This window comes from Perognathus longimembris, chromosome 3, assembly GCF_023159225.1.
Source record: "Perognathus longimembris pacificus isolate PPM17 chromosome 3, ASM2315922v1, whole genome shotgun sequence".
NCBI lineage: Eukaryota > Metazoa > Chordata > Mammalia > Rodentia > Heteromyidae > Perognathus > Perognathus longimembris.
Window position 1 is genome coordinate 6,603,444 of NC_063163.1, and position 18,228 is coordinate 6,621,671.

General features: G+C 38.5%; 1 protein-coding gene across 3 annotated transcripts in view; it reads left to right on the plus strand.

Annotated features, from left to right (window-relative positions):
• The window catches only part of Fgf14 (fibroblast growth factor 14), a 506,034-nt gene extending 487,806 nt beyond the window's left edge, over positions 1-18,228 (plus strand). Inside the window, exons 4-5 of one of the 3 annotated variants that reach the window (XM_048341122.1) lie at positions 15,119-15,317; positions 15,935-18,132. In XM_048341122.1, the coding sequence (XP_048197079.1) occupies positions 15,119-15,317; positions 15,935-16,071 (336 nt within the window). In that variant the 3' untranslated portion in view covers positions 16,072-18,132. Of the gene's footprint in view, positions 1-15,118; positions 15,403-15,934 lie in introns of those variants that run through there. The other 2 variants (XM_048341123.1, XM_048341124.1) reach the window with 2 other exon arrangements.

The following is an 18,228-nucleotide window of genomic DNA, read 5'->3' on the forward strand; positions in this document are numbered from 1 at the left end:
TATTTTCTGGGCTTTAAAAAAAAAGGAGTATCCAGTCTAATATATGTAAGATGTTTCTCACTATGGCTTGAATTTGTCTTTCCCTGACAATGAGTGATTCTTGTTCATTTCACACTTAAGTGGCTTATTACTTTACCTGTGCCTTCACCCTTTCTTGGATATTTAGAAAGATAATTGTCATTCAAAGACTTGCCAAAAAATTAACTCAGTAGATCTACTTGGAACTTTTACTTGTTAGCCTAGTTTAACTTTTGTTTTTGTAATTTTTAAGGCTAAGTTTCCTAATAAAATATAGTTTTCCTGAGGATAGGACATTCTATCTTATCATTCCTGAATCTCTGACACTTGATACTGACCTTGTCACTTAATGGGTATCCAATATGTGTTTTTCGAAGTAAATAAAAGAGTATGCATGAAAGAAATTCTTTCCAACCTTCTTCATGAACTTATTAACACAAGTCACTCATCAAATTTCCTTCGCCATAGGTTTGGGGTTTCTTTCTTTCATATCTCACTTTCCATGTCTACTTCTACTCATAATCTGTAAATACTGCCAGCTAGATTTTTCTAATCACTGTTTCCCTAAATACATTCTCAAAGTTTTACCTACCTAAACCCACCTATAATGAACTCTGCTGTTCTTCTTATAGTTTTGTTCTTCAAGACCTAGTGAAAACCTCTCTTTCTTTGTAAGTCCCTTCAAACCATCTAAAAATGAAAGTGTCCACTCATGAGCCACAAAACCATGAGATGATATAGATCAAATTTAAGTGCATATTCCTTAACAGAAGAGCCAGTCTGAAGAGGCAATCTGTGTGATGTAATTATGTGACAATCTTAGAATACATAAAACTATGGAGACAGCAGTGTTGGACAGAGAATTGAAAGGTTTGATAGAGCACAGTGGTCTTTTCACCAGTGAAGTATTTTCTATGGTGCTGTAATGGTGGATATATGTTATACGTTTCACAACATCATTAAAATATAAATCACCAAGACCCTGCCTTAATATTAAAAAGATCATCTTTGGGCAATAATGACGGGTCAATGTAGGTTCATCTGTTGTGATAAATGTATACCATGCTAGATTAAATTGATAGCAGGGGATGCTGAAGATTTGGGGCATAGGCTGTATGGGAACTCTCTGTAGGTGATGTGAAACTTAAAAGGCTCTAAACGTAAGTTCTATAGAAACATATTTCCTTACTAAGGCATGATGGAATTGGTGTTGTCTGTAATGCATACAGCCAACAAAAAGAGACATACAGGATCATGTATATATGTATATTGATTTTCATCCAATTGGAAGAATCAGAAGCAACTGGTTATATGAAATATCTACCATGTAAAATTTGGAGGCTAAGTGACTTTTGCTAGGATCATTGTGGGGAAGAGGCCAGAGTAGGAAGAAAACAGAGCTCTCTTTAGTTTCACAATCTTCAATCTTTTGAATTAATTTTCTTCCTTTTATATTAGAGGAATTGACTGCTAAATGAACAGGGTCTTATGAATACATCAGTTAATAAAGGGATTTTATCGAATGTGAGCAATGTCATGCACTACACTTAGGTTAAGTCACACTCAACGATTTAGCTTTCTGTCCTTTTCATGCTCTCTGGGTGACTTGGGCGAGATGACATTTCTTTGTATCGATCTCTAATTGCAGCCATTTCCTGACCCCTTGATTGATTTAGGTGTGCCTCTCTGCATGTTTACATTATCCTTTCAAATGTAGCTCCTCAGGAGCCGCTTGGTTCCCCAAGACAGAATGACAAGGTGTGCTGATACTTGTGAACTGATTTTCAATTTTCCTCTTCAGCGTGCCTGCTCGTTAGTTGGCCTTTTTAGGTGCAGCCACAAATGTGACCTATCAAGTAAACGGAGGAAACTAACTTATGAATCCATAGCTAAAGGTTTACACAATTTAATTTAAATGGTGCAAATTTAAATGTGGAAATTTAAATGTGGCAAGTATAGGAACAGAGTATGTATATTAATAAGAGACAATAGGAAGCACGGATTGAATTTTTTTTTCTGTTATACTAGTAAGAACAATAACACCTTATAAATTATCCTGAAATGCTATTAACATGACTACTTTGGCAATTTGGGGGTCATCTGCTTATGACCCAAGCTAATTTCCTGAATGGATATAGAATTGCATTCTGCGACACTGAGGTTTTCAGGCGTATTTCCTACTTGCTATAGTAATAAGTTTTCTGCCACAGAGAGTTTAGGCGAGAAACATTTTGCCAGTTTTATTTTTTGCCTTCCACATAGAAATCTGTCATAACCATCTTTCTCTTACGCTTTACTGGCACTCTGGGAACCACTTCATTTACTGGCTAGGACTATTTTCTTTGGATCAAGCAGTAGAAGTTTTAAAGAACCACTCTTTCCCAATTTTAGTCTTTTCATTTGTTTTACATCTAATAACACTTTCTCAACTGCGATTTTTCTTTAAGAATACACAAATTAAAAAAAAACACCCTAATCTCTAATTGAAAAAAAAAAAAAACCAGGCAGACCATTTATGTAAAAATATTTTAACATAAAATTGTGGTAAATTACTCTAGGTACTGGAAATACTATTTCATAAAAGGATAGAAAATATGAAGCAAATATATGTTACCCACTAGCTTTTTTTCCCACCCATGAATACAAAGTTGAAATATTTGACCTTTCAGAAATAGCAGTGCACACATCCCAAATGTCATCCAGCTCCACAGGCAAGAGTCCTGCGCACCGTTTGACACGCGTGCGCCCCTCGCTGCCATAGACAATCACACAGCACTGACTGTTTGACCTCCCAAACGTTTTCCCCCCTCTCCAAAATGTCTCCATCCAGCATTCTCCCTCTCTGCACAGCAGATGCGCTGGCTCACAAAATAGCATCTCCTGCCTGCTGTCGCAGTAGACAAATCAGGATTCTTATGTCCAGGCTGGCGCTCCTCTTTCCTCCACTTCGTCCTTTGACACGCTTGTACTTGATTGCGATCCCTTGGATTTCATGGAAGGATTAAAGCCTTTACAGGACCACATTGCTCGGGCTTCCTGCCTAGATCCTGAACTCTAATTCCACCATTATCAGTTCTATATTTGCATTCTAATTTCACTGTTTGCTTTGTCCCTGCCTCTAGGCCTTTTCTCGGGATGTCATCTTTCCCAGGAAAATTCTTTAGCTTTTTTAAACCTCCTTAACGCATCCTGGTGTTTTTGAAGTCTCATCTCAGAATTGAATGGCTTGTTTACCAACCTACCATTAGGTTAGGTGTTCTTATAGAAGCCATTTCTATTGTTACTGGAGTTTGTCTTCTTTTGTAATGATATGATTGTTAATGTAAACACCTGTTTCCTTCAAGGGACGGATGTATGCTCTAATAGACAGAGCGTTCCGTTCACCCCAAGGCACAAAACTATGCCAACTGGTGTTCACTGCAGAATCTCAGCATCAAGAACAGCAGCTGGCTTCTGTACTAGGAGTTTTTAAATACTTAGTGGGAAAGTATACTAATTTACCTACCATTAATCATAGAATAAATGGATATTTGTTCCCATGTCTATATTGTGCTGAAATTTTCCAATTTATGATACCAATTTATGGTACCACTTGTCGAACGCTTATAATTTTAAGTAATCATGTTTTTCTTTTTCCCCTCAATTTTATAGTCTTATATGCTCAACCCAACAACCTGGAAACTATTTTCAGCCTTAAAATATCCACTAACCAGTGTCTTTTTAAAGGAATTTAATCCATGAAAAAGTGAACTCTATTGGGTCAGCTTCATGTATTTAATCAGGAGTTGATATTCTCCACTCCTGAATGGCCGCTTTTACCCAGGGGTTATTGCCCCTCTTCTTCTTTTCCTGGCTTCTATTTTTAGTGTTTTTTTTGTCTTTGTCCTTTTGTGTCAACCTGAAATTATCAAACAAGTTGGGAGCCATGAGCAAAGTGTTCCTAAATAGTAAAACCAAATCAAGTGAATAAAACCAACCTACATATTTTATCTTCCACACAGTTAATGTCTCTTCTTCTTCTTTAAAACAAAAGATCATTACTGTCTGTAAGTAGTTGTAAAAAGGAGTTGCCCCTCACCAAAGTAGTTTATGAAAACAGTGTGCTTCGACTACTGTCACCCCTTTCAAGATTCTTACCCACCCCTCCCAACCCACTCCTTGCTTAATTCTCTCTTAATCATCCAGCAGGATGATTTCATTGATTTGGGGGGAAAATTAAACCTCTTACACGTGAATCATAGTTTCAACAGTAGCAGGAACTATATTTACTAAGTAGAAAAATGCATATATGATATCACATGGGCAGATATAAAGGGTCTTAGCTAATTCATTGTGCTTTCCAAGGAGCAGAATCAACATCTAGGCTATAGAGTAGAGCCACTCTCCTTCCAGAAGCATTGGGAACAGCATGACGGATGAAGCTAAAATATGTGTATACCCTCTTTGAAAATAACAAATTCAATATTTATGAATATGATATTTTGGGATTATTGTACATCCTACATATTAGCACCTTCATTTTTTCTGTGAAAAAATATGGCTTAAATGGCTTAAATAGAGGAACATATAGAGCTGATGGTAGTAGGAAAATACAATTCAGACACTGAGGAGAGCTTGATTAAATAAGTGCCTATTCAGGTACAGAATCTATCAGAGTTAAAGTTACTGAGCTGTGTTATTTCTCCAAAATGGGTCACTTGGAAACTTTCAGTGTGCCATTCTATGCCATAATATGAATGGGCTGAGAACAGTAAGGAAGTGAACATTGACGAAAGAAGAAAAAATAACCAGACTAGGTAGACCATAGCACTAAATTGGTACAATCTAACTCCATTAACTAAAAAAAAAAATTTTCCAATGGTAAATTTTGTCTTTTCATTCTGCTAACAAAAAAAAATCTGCAATGCATTGAAAATGCCCAGGAATGAATTGAAAATGTATAGTTTAACATGAAAATTTCCTGTGTTCATTTAGCTCTTTTCAGAAATTGTGCCTCCTTCATTCCCATAATAATTGTCACTAGGCACCTGTGGCGCTTCATTGGTGCTAACAAGCTTCCTGAATCACACCGTTAATCTCTACTTTGATGCCTTGGAGTAGTGTCAGACCAAGAAACTCTGGTATCACTCTGCACAATTGTTATCTTGTGAGATTCATTCATATGGTCCAGAAAACAAAAATTAAAAACTCATGGCAGCTTGTTTTCTTGATTTTTAAAGGATTATTTTTCAGTTTTGGTGATGTCATACTGCAAGATAATATCTGTTTATTAACTTTAAGTAGTTGTGCATAGGAGTTTCCATTCAACAAAGCAGTGTATGAGTATGATATCTCTCACTGTCGCCTTTTTCAACATTCTCACCCATCCTGCTCCTAGCCATCCTTTCTCTTGCTCTTCTTATTTTTGTCGGTTGTACATTGAATTCTTACCTGAATTTCCTCCCTCTTCTCTTCATTTTCTTACCCCTTTCCCCTTGACTCCACCCCATCCTTTTTGAGCAGGACTTCCTGGTGTTTTCTTCTGCCAATGTTTGATTTTTGGCTTTGTATGGGATTACGCTATTTGAGATCCTTCTTGAATCTTCTGTATTTCAGTGAATACATTTATATACAGTTGCATAGCATCTAATGTGTTTACTTATGAATTTGTAAGCTAGTTGTACCTTCCACATATAAGGGGAAATATGGATCCTAGGCCTGAATTACTTAACATAATTTTTTCCAAGACTTTCTAGGTCTTTACAAATGGTACATTATCATGCTTTCCAATGGACAAATAAAACTCCATTGTGCATAAGTACCACATTTTCTTGAATCATTTGTCCATTAAGAGGTGTCTGGGCTGATTTCATACCGTGGCTATAGTGAGCAATGCTGTAACAAACATGGTTGTGCTGGTGGTTTTACTGTATCATCTTGCACCAGCATCAATTCAAAATGCGTTAAAGCCCTCACTGTAGGCTCTGAAACCCTGAAACTATTTCAAGAAAGAGTGGGGAGACTCCTGGGCACAGGGAGAAACTATCGGAGTAAATATCCAAAAGCACAGCAAATCAAGGAAAGACTTAACACATGGGACTACATCAAGCTAAAACATTTCTGCATGGCAAAGGACATAACCAATAAGCTAGAAAGACAACCCACAGAATGGGAGAAGATTTTTACCAGCTACACATCATACAATGGCCTAATATCCAAAATACACAGAGAGCATTAAAAATTAAACCCTTGAAAAAGCAACAACCCACTTAATAAATGGGCTAATGTGCTAAAGAGAGTCTTCTCAGAAGAAGTGAAATGGCCAACAGACTCATGAAGAAATACTCAACATCTCTGGCCAGAAAGGAAAGGCAAATCAAAACAATGTTGAGACTCCATCTTACCCTTGTGAGAACGGCCATCATCAAGAAAACAAACAATAACAGGTGCTGACAAGGGAATCCTAATACACTGTTGGTGGGAATATAAATCTGCACAACCACTCCAGAAAGGAGTGTAAGAGGGTCCTCAAAAATGAAAGCATAGAAATATCCTATGTTTTCTTGATTTTGTGTCATATATTCAGAGTGAATTCTTTTATATAAAGGAATATGAGCCTTACTAGTTTCTTCTAGGCAAAGTCCTATTGAGTGTATGTCCCAAATATCTCCTGGAAGTATGCAGTTAAGGGACTGAGGGCCAATTATACGCTTGCTATAAGAGTTCATATCCCGCTCCTCCCCCACCCCCAATGACACCCTCATCCCATCCCAGCTTTCTGCAGGGGATCTCTGATATTTGTGTTCTCCTGAAGTATTTGCTTCAGAGAGAGAGGCAGCTGTGTTGCTACTGTGTTCTCAGTTATGTTGATCGGTGGGAAGAAACTGGAATGTACAGGTGGGAGAAAGTGAGATTTATTTTCAGTGTTCATGTGTATCTTTTTTATTTAAGATTACTTTTAAGAGTATACTTTCCTGTCGGCATATTGGCAATTGCAATTCGTTTCTTCAAGGAGATGTGTCCACCCCTCTTAGTGTGCTAACTGTCTAGGTTTGTCCATATATAGGGGGAGGAGTTGATAATGATAAGCAATACGTATCATGTTCTGTGATCCCTTAAATTAGAAATTATCTGTGTCAGTTATGGAGCACCTCAGTTATAATACTGAAGAAACAATCTCAAAACATGGCATATGGCAATAAGTGTACATTGTTTATGCACCTAAGGTGAGACAGACCGGGCTAGCTAGCTCTGTAGATCGTGGCAGGAGCTGGTCACTTGTATGGGAATGGCAGCTTTGAATGAGATCACTTGACTTCAGGAGTCTCTGCTCTGGCAAGCTTGGCCCCTCATGGCAGCAGAAAAGACCTAAGAAAGGGCCAAGCATACAAACAGTGCTGTGGAAGCCTCAACTTTCTCCATCTTGATTCACAGCAGGAAGAGGACACCTACTTATTGACTTTAGTTAGGGGCAGTGGAATAAAGAATTAGGGCACATTTTACAATTGGTCAAAGATTGTTTAAAAAACGATCCTTTCAGGGGACTAAATGTGAAGCGGTAAATAGTATTTATCTTGACAGAAGTAAATGTACTGGAGCAAGTTGTTTAACCGCTCTTGTTTCTCTAAAATGAAGATTGATAATAGTAATGATCACATAGGATCACTGTGAGGATTCAGTTACTTCATTGCATGAAGTGTTTCCAACGTCTGATAGAAAACTCTGCACAATTTAAGTGTTAACATAGCTGCCAACCTTCTAATTCATGCTGGGGAAACACTGTTGACTGTGGACAAAAGTGTGAGGGTGATATGTAGCTATCTCATTACTTTCTTAGGCATTTTTAATTTGTGATATTTTTGTTAATATTCATAGCACTACTGCCATCTGTTCATGTTACAAGAATTATAATTTGGAGGAATTTATACATGTGTATATTTTAGAGAAATAGTTTTAGCATTATACTACCAGTCAAGATGCATTTTTATTTATAGATTTCAAACTTTTTCTCTTAGAGATGTGATTTAAATACTTCAATTTTTTGTTGCCATTTCTTTCTTTCATAGAGTTTATGTTAGGAAATGGATAGAGAGCTTATGAATAATGCCAGTTTAAGTGAAAATTGCTCAAAATGTTATGATCACTTATTCATTTGTTCTGTATGGTAATGAGAACATATGGCAGTGTTTCCCAAGCTTTAATGCTCATCAAACCATACAAGGCCTTGTTAAAATGCAGATTCTCATTGCTTAGGCCAGTACCGGGGCTCTGCATTATTACCTGAAGCTAAGTACCACATTTGAAGGTTATAATATGTGTGTGTCTGTGTAATCTTTGTATCTTTCAATGACACAAAGGGGTAATACAATATATTTGTAAATATATAATACACATTTTTATTTAGTCGATTTTATTTTATTTTTATTTAGTAAATGGAATGGATCATTTGGTTCTCAGTCATTAAAATAAATACATCACAAAATATACATAAGAGAATAAACCAAAATAATAATATGGTATTTAGTAAATAAATTAATCTTCTTAAGCATGTGTTTATTTCTACATATTGAGTAGCATCTTTACTGACAAAAGAATGTTTTCCTTTGCAACTTTGTTTCCTTGGAAACTACCTAAATAACAGCATTTTTCCCTGTAAATATAAGTGTTTGTGGAGACTGCTTTCTTGGTGAGAACATTCTTAAAACTAACTAGGTCCTATTATCAAATCAATATATACGGGATGGTTAGTTTAAATCACACTCACAATTTGTTTCAAGAACATGCAGTTTATTATTTTTCCCTGGAGGCATTATGCGTTGCCCAATATCATGCATTTTTGATTGTGTAGAATTTCAGGAAATTAAAATGCATTAGCGAACCTGCTATTTTGTTTTTTTTAATGTTAAGTATAGATAATTTCTCTTTAAAACTTGAGGTGCTGGTAGCTTTCTAAATGCTCAGACCATGCATGCTTTCTATAAGTAATCTTTATACCCTTCCTTTCTTTTCAAGGAACTGTTTAGTGACCGAACAGTATCGTTAAGAGTTCTAAGCTCTGATGACCTGATGTTAAACTTCAGTAGACCATATCTCACAAAACAAGCAGTGGGAGAAACATTGAGTTCCAGATCAAATAGATCATTCAGATTCCCACTAAACATATGTCTAATTAATTTGAAACTTGTTAAAAATAAGGAACAACATTGTTTCAGGTAACAATTAACATTTGAGTTTCACTCTTTATAATTCAGAAGTGTAAGTTTTACAATTTAATTTATAGATTAAAATTATTTTCCATCACTTTTATCTTATCTGTTAAATTATTAAATAAATATCTTAAATAAAAGTATTGAATTTACTAAAAATAAAATTATTAAATATTTCTATGATTTGTTACTATTTCCCAAGTAAGAAGTATCTGAGGCTTTGTTTTCCCATTAATAATTACTAAAAGGTTAACATCAGGATTGTTGGGACAACAATACAAAGAGACCTTGTTTTGATAATTGGAAAAGAGAGATTAGCATAAAGCATTAATAGATACAATTTTTTCATGTGTTTTCTGTGTTCTTTCCTAATCTATGCCTGATATAATTTCTCTGTTCTGTCTTTTTAATCTGTTTTGGAACTGTCTTATTTTTTAAGAAATGATGTAAACTGTCAGAAAGCCTTCTTTTTATTTTCCTCTTGAAATCATGAGAGTAGGCAAACTTTAGTGTAAGAACAAAATTAAATTTCATTTAGCCATAAAGCCCTCTATTTTGGTGCTACGGGAGAGGATATAGGATTTTGTAGGGGGTACAACTTCACTGAAACCCACGCATTCGCCTACAGTAAATGCAGAATAAGCTTAACTTGGGAATACTTAGATCTTTAGGAATTTGAGATTGAATTAATAAGCATTCTGCACATTGCTTATCACAATTTACTTTGCACGACAATTGGCAAACATTTTGGCAAAGAACTGTCACAAAGAGAATACTTAATAAAGAGTTGATCTTCTCAATAGAAGGCCCAACCCTCTACTCAATGCTCTAGTTCCGCTGAGGCCCCCTTGGAACTTGGGATAAAAATGAAATGGCTTTGGAACTAATCTACAGATGGAGGCACACAGGTAGCAACCTTTAGAGATTTATGTAGCATAGAAAGACAAAGTGGAGTACAAAGAAAGGAAGAACAAAGCAGCAGTACCTCTGACATGCTGCCCCAGCTAGGATCAGCAGACACTCTTGACAGTCTCCAGCCCAGATCTTTATGTCCTGTAACCAAGCCGGGACATTCCAGTTAAGAACAAGCTACCTGGAGGCATGTATATGTGAGGTTTATTAAAGTAGGTAGCCTATAAAGGAGAACACCACCGGTATTCAGGCAGAAGAGAAAGTTTATGACCGAACTGCTGGCCTGTGGCTGAGATGATGCATGGTTGGAGAGAAGGGGCAACCCGCGCCCCGCCCTGCCTAATCTAGGACAGGGGCAGGGGGTGTGGCCAGGTGGATTCGGATGTGACCTCAGGGAAGGGGGAGGTAACTGCCTCCAGGTTTGCCAGTTACCCACGTAACTGGGTGGAGACTTAACCAGGTGGGGGCATCTACATGGAGCCCTCCCGGGACTGACCTTACAGTCACCTAACAACCTCCCAATTATCCCACCTCTAAGAAATATTTTTATTGTCTTCAAGAATTATGCAAAGGCGTTGCCATTCAACAACGCAGTTGATGAACACAATGCATCTTGATCAACTTCCACACTTTCACCATTCTCACGCATCCCTCCCACCCCCTCCCCTCGCTTTTCTTAAATTTTGTAGGATAGACATTGAGATTTTACTTCCTTCTCCTCACCTCTCCGCCCCCCTCCATCCCAACCTTTTCTTTTACTTCATCCACTCCCCCTCCCTTTGACCCAACTTCCCCCTTCAAATATCCCTTGCCAGGAGTTTAGTACATTGAATTATGATTTTGCCTTTCTAAGAAATTACACTGTTTGAGCTCTGCCCAAAATTGACTGTATTTTAATTAATAGGGATCAAGAAGATGATCTTACTCATGCATTAGAAAGAATGGTATTGTATCATTTTGTACAGAAATGGAAGGAGCTGGAAAGGAATACATCAAGTGAAGTAAGTCAGGCCCAGAGACAGCAGTTGCAACGTTGTCTCTTCTGTGTGGAAGTTAGAATTGGTTTCCCAAAGTCACCTCCTTCAATTCTGAGGTTGTAGTTCTGCCAACCTGTCCTGGTTTATGGGTACTTCATTCCTTAGGAGTTCTGGAATGTGGCCTCTCTCTTCTCTCTGTCCTTTCCTCTTCTTTCTAAGCTAAAAGCCAATCTTTGCACATGCAAATGGCCCATCAGGGTGTTTTCCTAATCAAAGATATTTCCCAGAGAAGAGGAATTCTGTGGCGCCTGTTGGAGAGAATAAATACACTACAGATGGTGCTTTCATTTCTAAAACATCACAACATAAAAGAAGATACAAAATTTCTTTTTTAATTGTCATGTTTTAAAAAAAACTTTTTTCTGCTCTGTGATTTGATGACTTAGTTTGGCATTGGTGCAAATTAATACTTAAGCTTCTGTTGGAACTTGACTGTTGAAGTGGTGGTGTTTCTAAATATAGGCTGGCAAGAGGAGAAAAAGACACATCAAATGCCTTATCTATCTCATTGTGGCAGTTTCCAAGTATTTCTATTTAAGCATAAACTTAAACAAGCCTGTAATACTCCTGTAATACTGCTAGCTTGAAAGCATTGCACTATTATAAATGTCGTATTACCCAGCTGCATAAAATTGTACATTAGAGCTTTCCTTGTTAGGACAGGTCAAGCAGAAGACAGGAGAGAAAGGAGACAGATACCTCACAGATCTGATTAGCATTTAATCATCACTGGAGAGAGGTCCCAAGTAACTCAAGAAACTCAAGAGTCAGAGGGACAAGGGGTGTAGAAAGTGGAAGTCAGGGTTTAAGTGAGGACCAAGGGTTTAAGTATAGTCAAAGAAAGAAGTCAAGTCAGGCAATTGCAGCAAAAGATCCTGCCCAGGGTAATGCATAGTTTTGGACAGAACCAAAAGTGAAGTTCCTCTGAGAATTGCTCCACGGCGGACACTTCCGAGAATGACAGTGCATTTGGGGTGGGAGGTGCGCAAATGATCCATGAAAGCAGCACTGGGTTATGAGAACCATGCAAATTCCTATCAGCACTGATGGGCCACCTGAGCTCCCTTCTCTTCTTAGTTTATCCATCCATCTATCCATCCATCAATCCATCCATCCATCCATCCATCCATATCTATCATCTCTATCCATCTGTCTGTCTATTTATGCCAACTCCACCAGAGGTCTCCAACTGCAGCACCACAGGCTGTATCTTTGCCCTGTTCCTTGGCCCAGTCAATAGTGCACAGTCAATCTAAGGAAATAGTTCCAAGGCATCAATACTAAGTGGAAACCACAGATTCCCCACTGGGCGATGGTGATGGAAGCAGCTATTCTATCTTAGGCCCATCCTGGCAGTGATGATAATGTAACAATGAGAGTTATGTAAGACTAGGGATCTACATTTCACAGCTGGAGGCCTTCATATGCATAGAAAGAGTCTGGGAACCATAGTTTCCCTGACTAACATGCGCCAGGCCCTCGTCAGGGACCTGGCTCCCTCAAATCAGGTGCTAAGCCCTGACTTCCACTGACTGACCTGCCACACTAGGCCCCCTCATCCTACTCCTAGGCCTTTGAGGACAGGCTGTTACTAGTAGGCATGTTCTGGCCTGCCTTTAATTAAAAGATTGATGCTATGACTAAGCTTTATCTATTTGACCTAGAAGATTTAGAGTTGAGAGCACTATGGTGTGTTTTAGTCTCTCTGGGATGAGCCAGTTTTACAGCATTTCATTTTGTTTTCCTCACTGCTAATTGTGAAATATGACCTTTTATCAGTGTGTCCTCTGAAATATGGCTTAGACCTGGGCTGGGAGAGGTTATAGTTTATTCTTACAAGAACCAATGGGAGGCTATTTGGAGAAGGGGAAATTAGTAGGAGACAAAGGTATTTGATTGGGTGGGATATTACCCAAACCTTGAGGTAGTAGAGGTTAACAAATGCAGGTCTATGCAGAGCCCTCTGGAAAAGCCAAGCTGTGGATTTTTGGCCATGTTAATCTCATCATATTGAACATTCTATCAATCTTTATCCTCTGCCATTAAAAAAAGCAAACATTTTCTCTGAGAAAATTCTCAGAGAATTAAGAAAATTTATGGAGCATGCTGAATAAATTGCATTCTGCTGGCGACACCATTTGCTAATTCACACCCATGGGAAATACAGGGAAAGATTTTCTACATGAAATTCTGGCACCTTCCTTATTATAATCAGCATGGATTCAATGCTTAATGACTTTTATCTCTTCAGCTCATAAAGAGTATCTTTTTCAGAATGTATATAAAAGATGTTTTGTAAAGAAAAAGAAGTTATTTTTTCTGCCATAGTAAAAATCCATTAAGGTAAAATTAAAACCTGTGTATACTTTTGAGACAGTGGTATTTCTAACAAGGCCAATGACAAAAATGTCTATTTTTTTTTTTTTGCCAGTCCTGGGGCTTGGACTCAGGGCCTGAGTACTGTCCCTGGCTTCTTTCTGCTCAAGGCTAGCACTCTACTACTTGAGCAACAGTGCCACTTCTGCCCTTTTCTATATATGTGGTGCTGAGGAATTAAACCCAGGGCTTCATACATACGAGGCAAGCACTCTTGCCATTAGGCCATATTCCCAGCCCCCCCAAATCTCTACTTTACATCTGTGTTTCCTGTATGTGTGGAATAACTTTAAGCCTAAACAGCTAAACAGCTTCCTAAACAGAGTGAGTATCTTTCATGGTCTGTAACTAGGATACCTGAATTTAAATTTTACTCAATTGAGAGGTATCCGAAGCGCATGTAGGGGGGCTGAGCATGATCTTTACTTAGTTGAGAGGTATCAAAGATGCATGGAGGAAGCTGGTCATGATCCCAGGGACCAGAAGAGGTTTGTAATGTGAGATCAACTGGGGCACAAATTGGAAAACCTATCTTAAAAAAAAAAAATCCTAAGCAAGAAGTGTATGTCTCAGAGTGATAGAGGGGTTTCCTAGCACATGGCCCTGAGTTCATACCCCAGTCCTACAAAAAAAAAAAAAAAACACACCCCCAAAACCCAAAGGTATATAGGTTGGACACTTAGGCATTTTGGTAAATATGTATATCAGCATATTCACCATGATTCGTTTCAAAATAGGAATTATTTTTTACAAGTACATAAAATCATCTGTGAATATTTGTGAAATTAATGATCATCCTAAACCGGAAGCTTTATGCTCCCCACTGGTCAATGCCAAACTATAGGAGCCGCCCATCGTATTTAATACTCTAGCCTCTTCCCAAAAGTGTTTAGTGGTTTTCAGTGAAGGAAACTTTTGCTATTTACTTGCAAGAGCTCCAGGGCATCTCCAAACCATGGAATTAAGCAATTTGTTTTTAGTTCCCATCACTGTGACCAGCTAACATGACTCCTGATCTCAGCAGTGGCTCTGGTGGGTAACATTCACAATACCTGGTTATTACTGTTACAGTGTGAGGTTTTGCTTCGCTTCTTTTTAGGGAAAAATGTATCGCCCTATCCCACCAGTGATTTGAAGAACAAGTGACAAGTAACAGAGGACTGCCTGATTATTCCTACTGAAATATGTAAAGCAGATGATGAAATATCTCATTCATTTTATTTGTGCTTATTTTATTGTGATCATAGAATGTTACTTTAATGCTTGTGCGGATGGTGCTCTGTTGAACCGCGCTCTGTTTAAGTACTCAGATTGCTCACAGACTCGAGGTTCCTAATGAAAGAGGGGTATGCAGGTTTTTATGTGTGCATGGGTGTGTATATGTCTTCCAATAGTAGCAAATTCTTCTTAATCTGTTTTGGGTTGAAAAGAACGTGTGGGCAGTTACTGTATCTTGGAACAGGGGTGGTCAGTTTCCTTCTCATACATGCAGAAGATCTGGAGAACTTGGACGACTTTCTGGAGGACCAACCAAAAACACAGTGAAGATTCTGTTTCTCCTCTAACTTTTCTCTTCTTCTCTCTCAACAGGAACTTTTTACCCCTGAATGCAAGTTTAAAGAATCCGTTTTTGAAAACTATTATGTAATCTATTCATCCATGCTGTACAGACAACAGGAATCTGGTAGAGCCTGGTTTTTGGGATTAAATAAAGAAGGGCAAGCTATGAAAGGCAACAGAGTAAAGAAAACCAAACCAGCAGCTCATTTTCTACCCAAGCCATTGGAAGGTGAGTGTAACGTATGCATTGTATGTTATCCTAAGAGGCTTTATTTAGTGTTTGATTCTCAACAATGGTAAGTCTGCCATGGCTACAAGGAAATTTCCATAGGGTGCTAGAAATACCCTTTCTCTTGACAGGAACGGTGTTTTGCACTGGTTTTTACTTAAGGTGGTTAAGCTTTGCTGAGCTGCAGGTGAAAGTCAGTGACAGAGTATGTGCTAAGCATAGATAGGATTTAAAATTCTTAGCATAAAAGAAAAATAGATTTGTGGTCTTTATACACTTCACTGTCCATCCCTCTCCCTCCCCAACCTGTGTGTGTGTGTGTGTGTGTGTGTGTGTGTGTGTGTGCGTGCGTGTGTTACATGATAGGCACAGAGATACCATAGTTCTCATTAAAACCTTCTCTGCTAGACCACAATGTATGTCACCTGGGCACAGATTTTAGTTACGAGAGCCAGAGGAAGGGATGTTCCCTGCAAACTGGACACTACTCCCTTAAAAACCTGAATCTCCTACAGATGGGGAAACAGAGGTTGGAGAGACACCTCAAAGTCAGTGTTTGTGGGAGAAGCCATCCTTCTTGCATGTAACATTTCCTTCTCCTTTCTCCCCACCACAAGTTGCCATGTACCGAGAACCATCTTTGCACGATGTTGGAGAAACGGTCCCGAAGGCTGGGGTGACGCCAAGTAAAAGCACAAGTGCATCTGCAATAATGAATGGAGGCAAACCAGTCAACAAGAGCAAGACCACATAGCCAGACCCTCCCGGGCATTGTGACTTACTTGTCCCGAGCACTGCTGAGCGATTTATCTCCTTCCCAGACATTCCTGCTCCTGTGGCCATCAGCAGCGGGGAGCGAGCTGCTGCTGGCTTTTTGCTGTCTTGAAACTTCTTTGTATGCAGTGGATAGATCTGAACCTGTGGGTCCCCCACAACACGAAGACACCTGGACAACCAGCTAACTCAGACCATGGAATGCCCTACCAGATATGGAATGCCTTTTTACTCTTTTCTGTGACTGTGACACTTTCTGTGAATGACATCCTTCACAAGTACACGCCATACCTTTGCCTGCTGACAGCTACCCATAACCCTTTTTGAGTCCTGTTTCAGCAAATTCCATGTGTTTCAGTTCGATTTTGTAGCACACACATAATATCGAGTAATTTCTAGTTAGACGCTGTAAACCTGTGCTATCCCGGATTTCTCTTCTCGTTTTTACAAGGCTGCTTGCTCCACTGTCTGTGACCTATTGCAGGAAATGCGTCCCTCGGAATCTCAAATGTTGCAGTTGGCTTAGGTTGGAGAGCAAATCAGGGAATGGGGAAGCCTTCTAAACCTATTACTACAAATTGCATCTATAAAGATTTATGATTGTTGTCTCCGGCTCACATTATTGATTAAACACACATATACACGGTATCCAATCGCAGATACTGCACTCCCAAGAGTACCATTGCCTGGTGGGACAAGGGTCAAACACAATCATGGAAAGCTTTCTACGATAAGTGTTTGGCCTCCTCTCTAGTTTCTCTGTGTGCGTGTGTGTTTTATACATATCACAAGCTTACTGGTAATGGTAACATTTGCCTTGCCCAGCGAGCAAGACCCACTGGTTTTTGAGAAAGTGGGTCCAAAGATTTCTGTAGGCCTTGTGGGCCTGATTAAGGTTCATTTTTTTTTTCATCTATTAATCCTCATTATTGGGAAAAAAAAATCAAAAAGGAAAACTCAGTCATTACAAACCAACCAGAAATGCGCTACCTAAATCCATTTTCAACCAAGTCCTTCCTGTTTTTAATGAGTGGAACTTAATGTCATCCCTGTTTTGGGGCTGCATTTCACTCATATCCAGCGAGCATGGGCAAAGGCGGCTGTTGTGTTCTTTTCTGCAGCAGCAATGCAAACCGTTATAAATTAGAACTTTAATATTTTTGGTGTTTAATGAGAAGTTTTTAAACTGGACATATTAGGAAAACCTATTTTTTTTAGCTCAGCATGCTGAGTGTGGTACTGTAGAGCTCACCAGTACATACCCCTAACTCAATCTTTGGGGGACCCAAGTTGCCCAAAGGCTAGGTTAGAGGGTGCCTTGCCATGATCTCAGAATACCATCTGTCGAATAGCCTAGATTTAAAAAATAAAATAAAATAAAATAAAGGCAAACCAACACACTCAAACAAGATAGTTTGGGGCCATCCAATTTTATTTGTTTTAGTTCGCTTTTCAATTTCTTTTGGGATTGAATCTGGCTAAACTGGGAGCTTAGGGAAGACAACTTAAAAAAAACAAACAAAAAACAGGCCACGAGGAATTGACACCACAGTGAAGATTTCGTGCAACATGTTCACTATTGGATATGCAGAGCTTCAAAATGTTTAATACTAAACTGTTTGGAAATATATTTGTTAACTCTGTGTACACTTAATAAAATTCAATGTTTCCTTCTCAGAAGAGTGATTTGAGACCCAACTGAACCTCATTTAGAGAACACACAAGTGACGGGGGAGCGATGATGTGCTGGCCTCTTGCTGTGACTGCGGTGTGGAAGGATGACCTAGTTGCCATTTACCCCATCTGCACTGTATTTCCTGGGAAATTATTATTTTGTCACTGCTTTCATAAATCTCCATGACAGCCCTTGCCCAGCATTTAAAATTTTTGGCCTTGCTTAGCTGATTAAAGACTCATTATAAATTTAACTGTTTATGCTTATTTCATTTTCATACTGGATTCCATTTTAATAAATAAAAAGTTAGCATAATGTTTGAGTAGACTGACTGTGGATGCTAAATTATAGATACAATATCATGGTTCCTTTGACTGTTCTTGATTTGGTGGTCTGCCATTCCAGAGTCTATTCTTTGTTTTTAACAAGGAGAAAAGACAGAAACCCCACCAACCAATAATT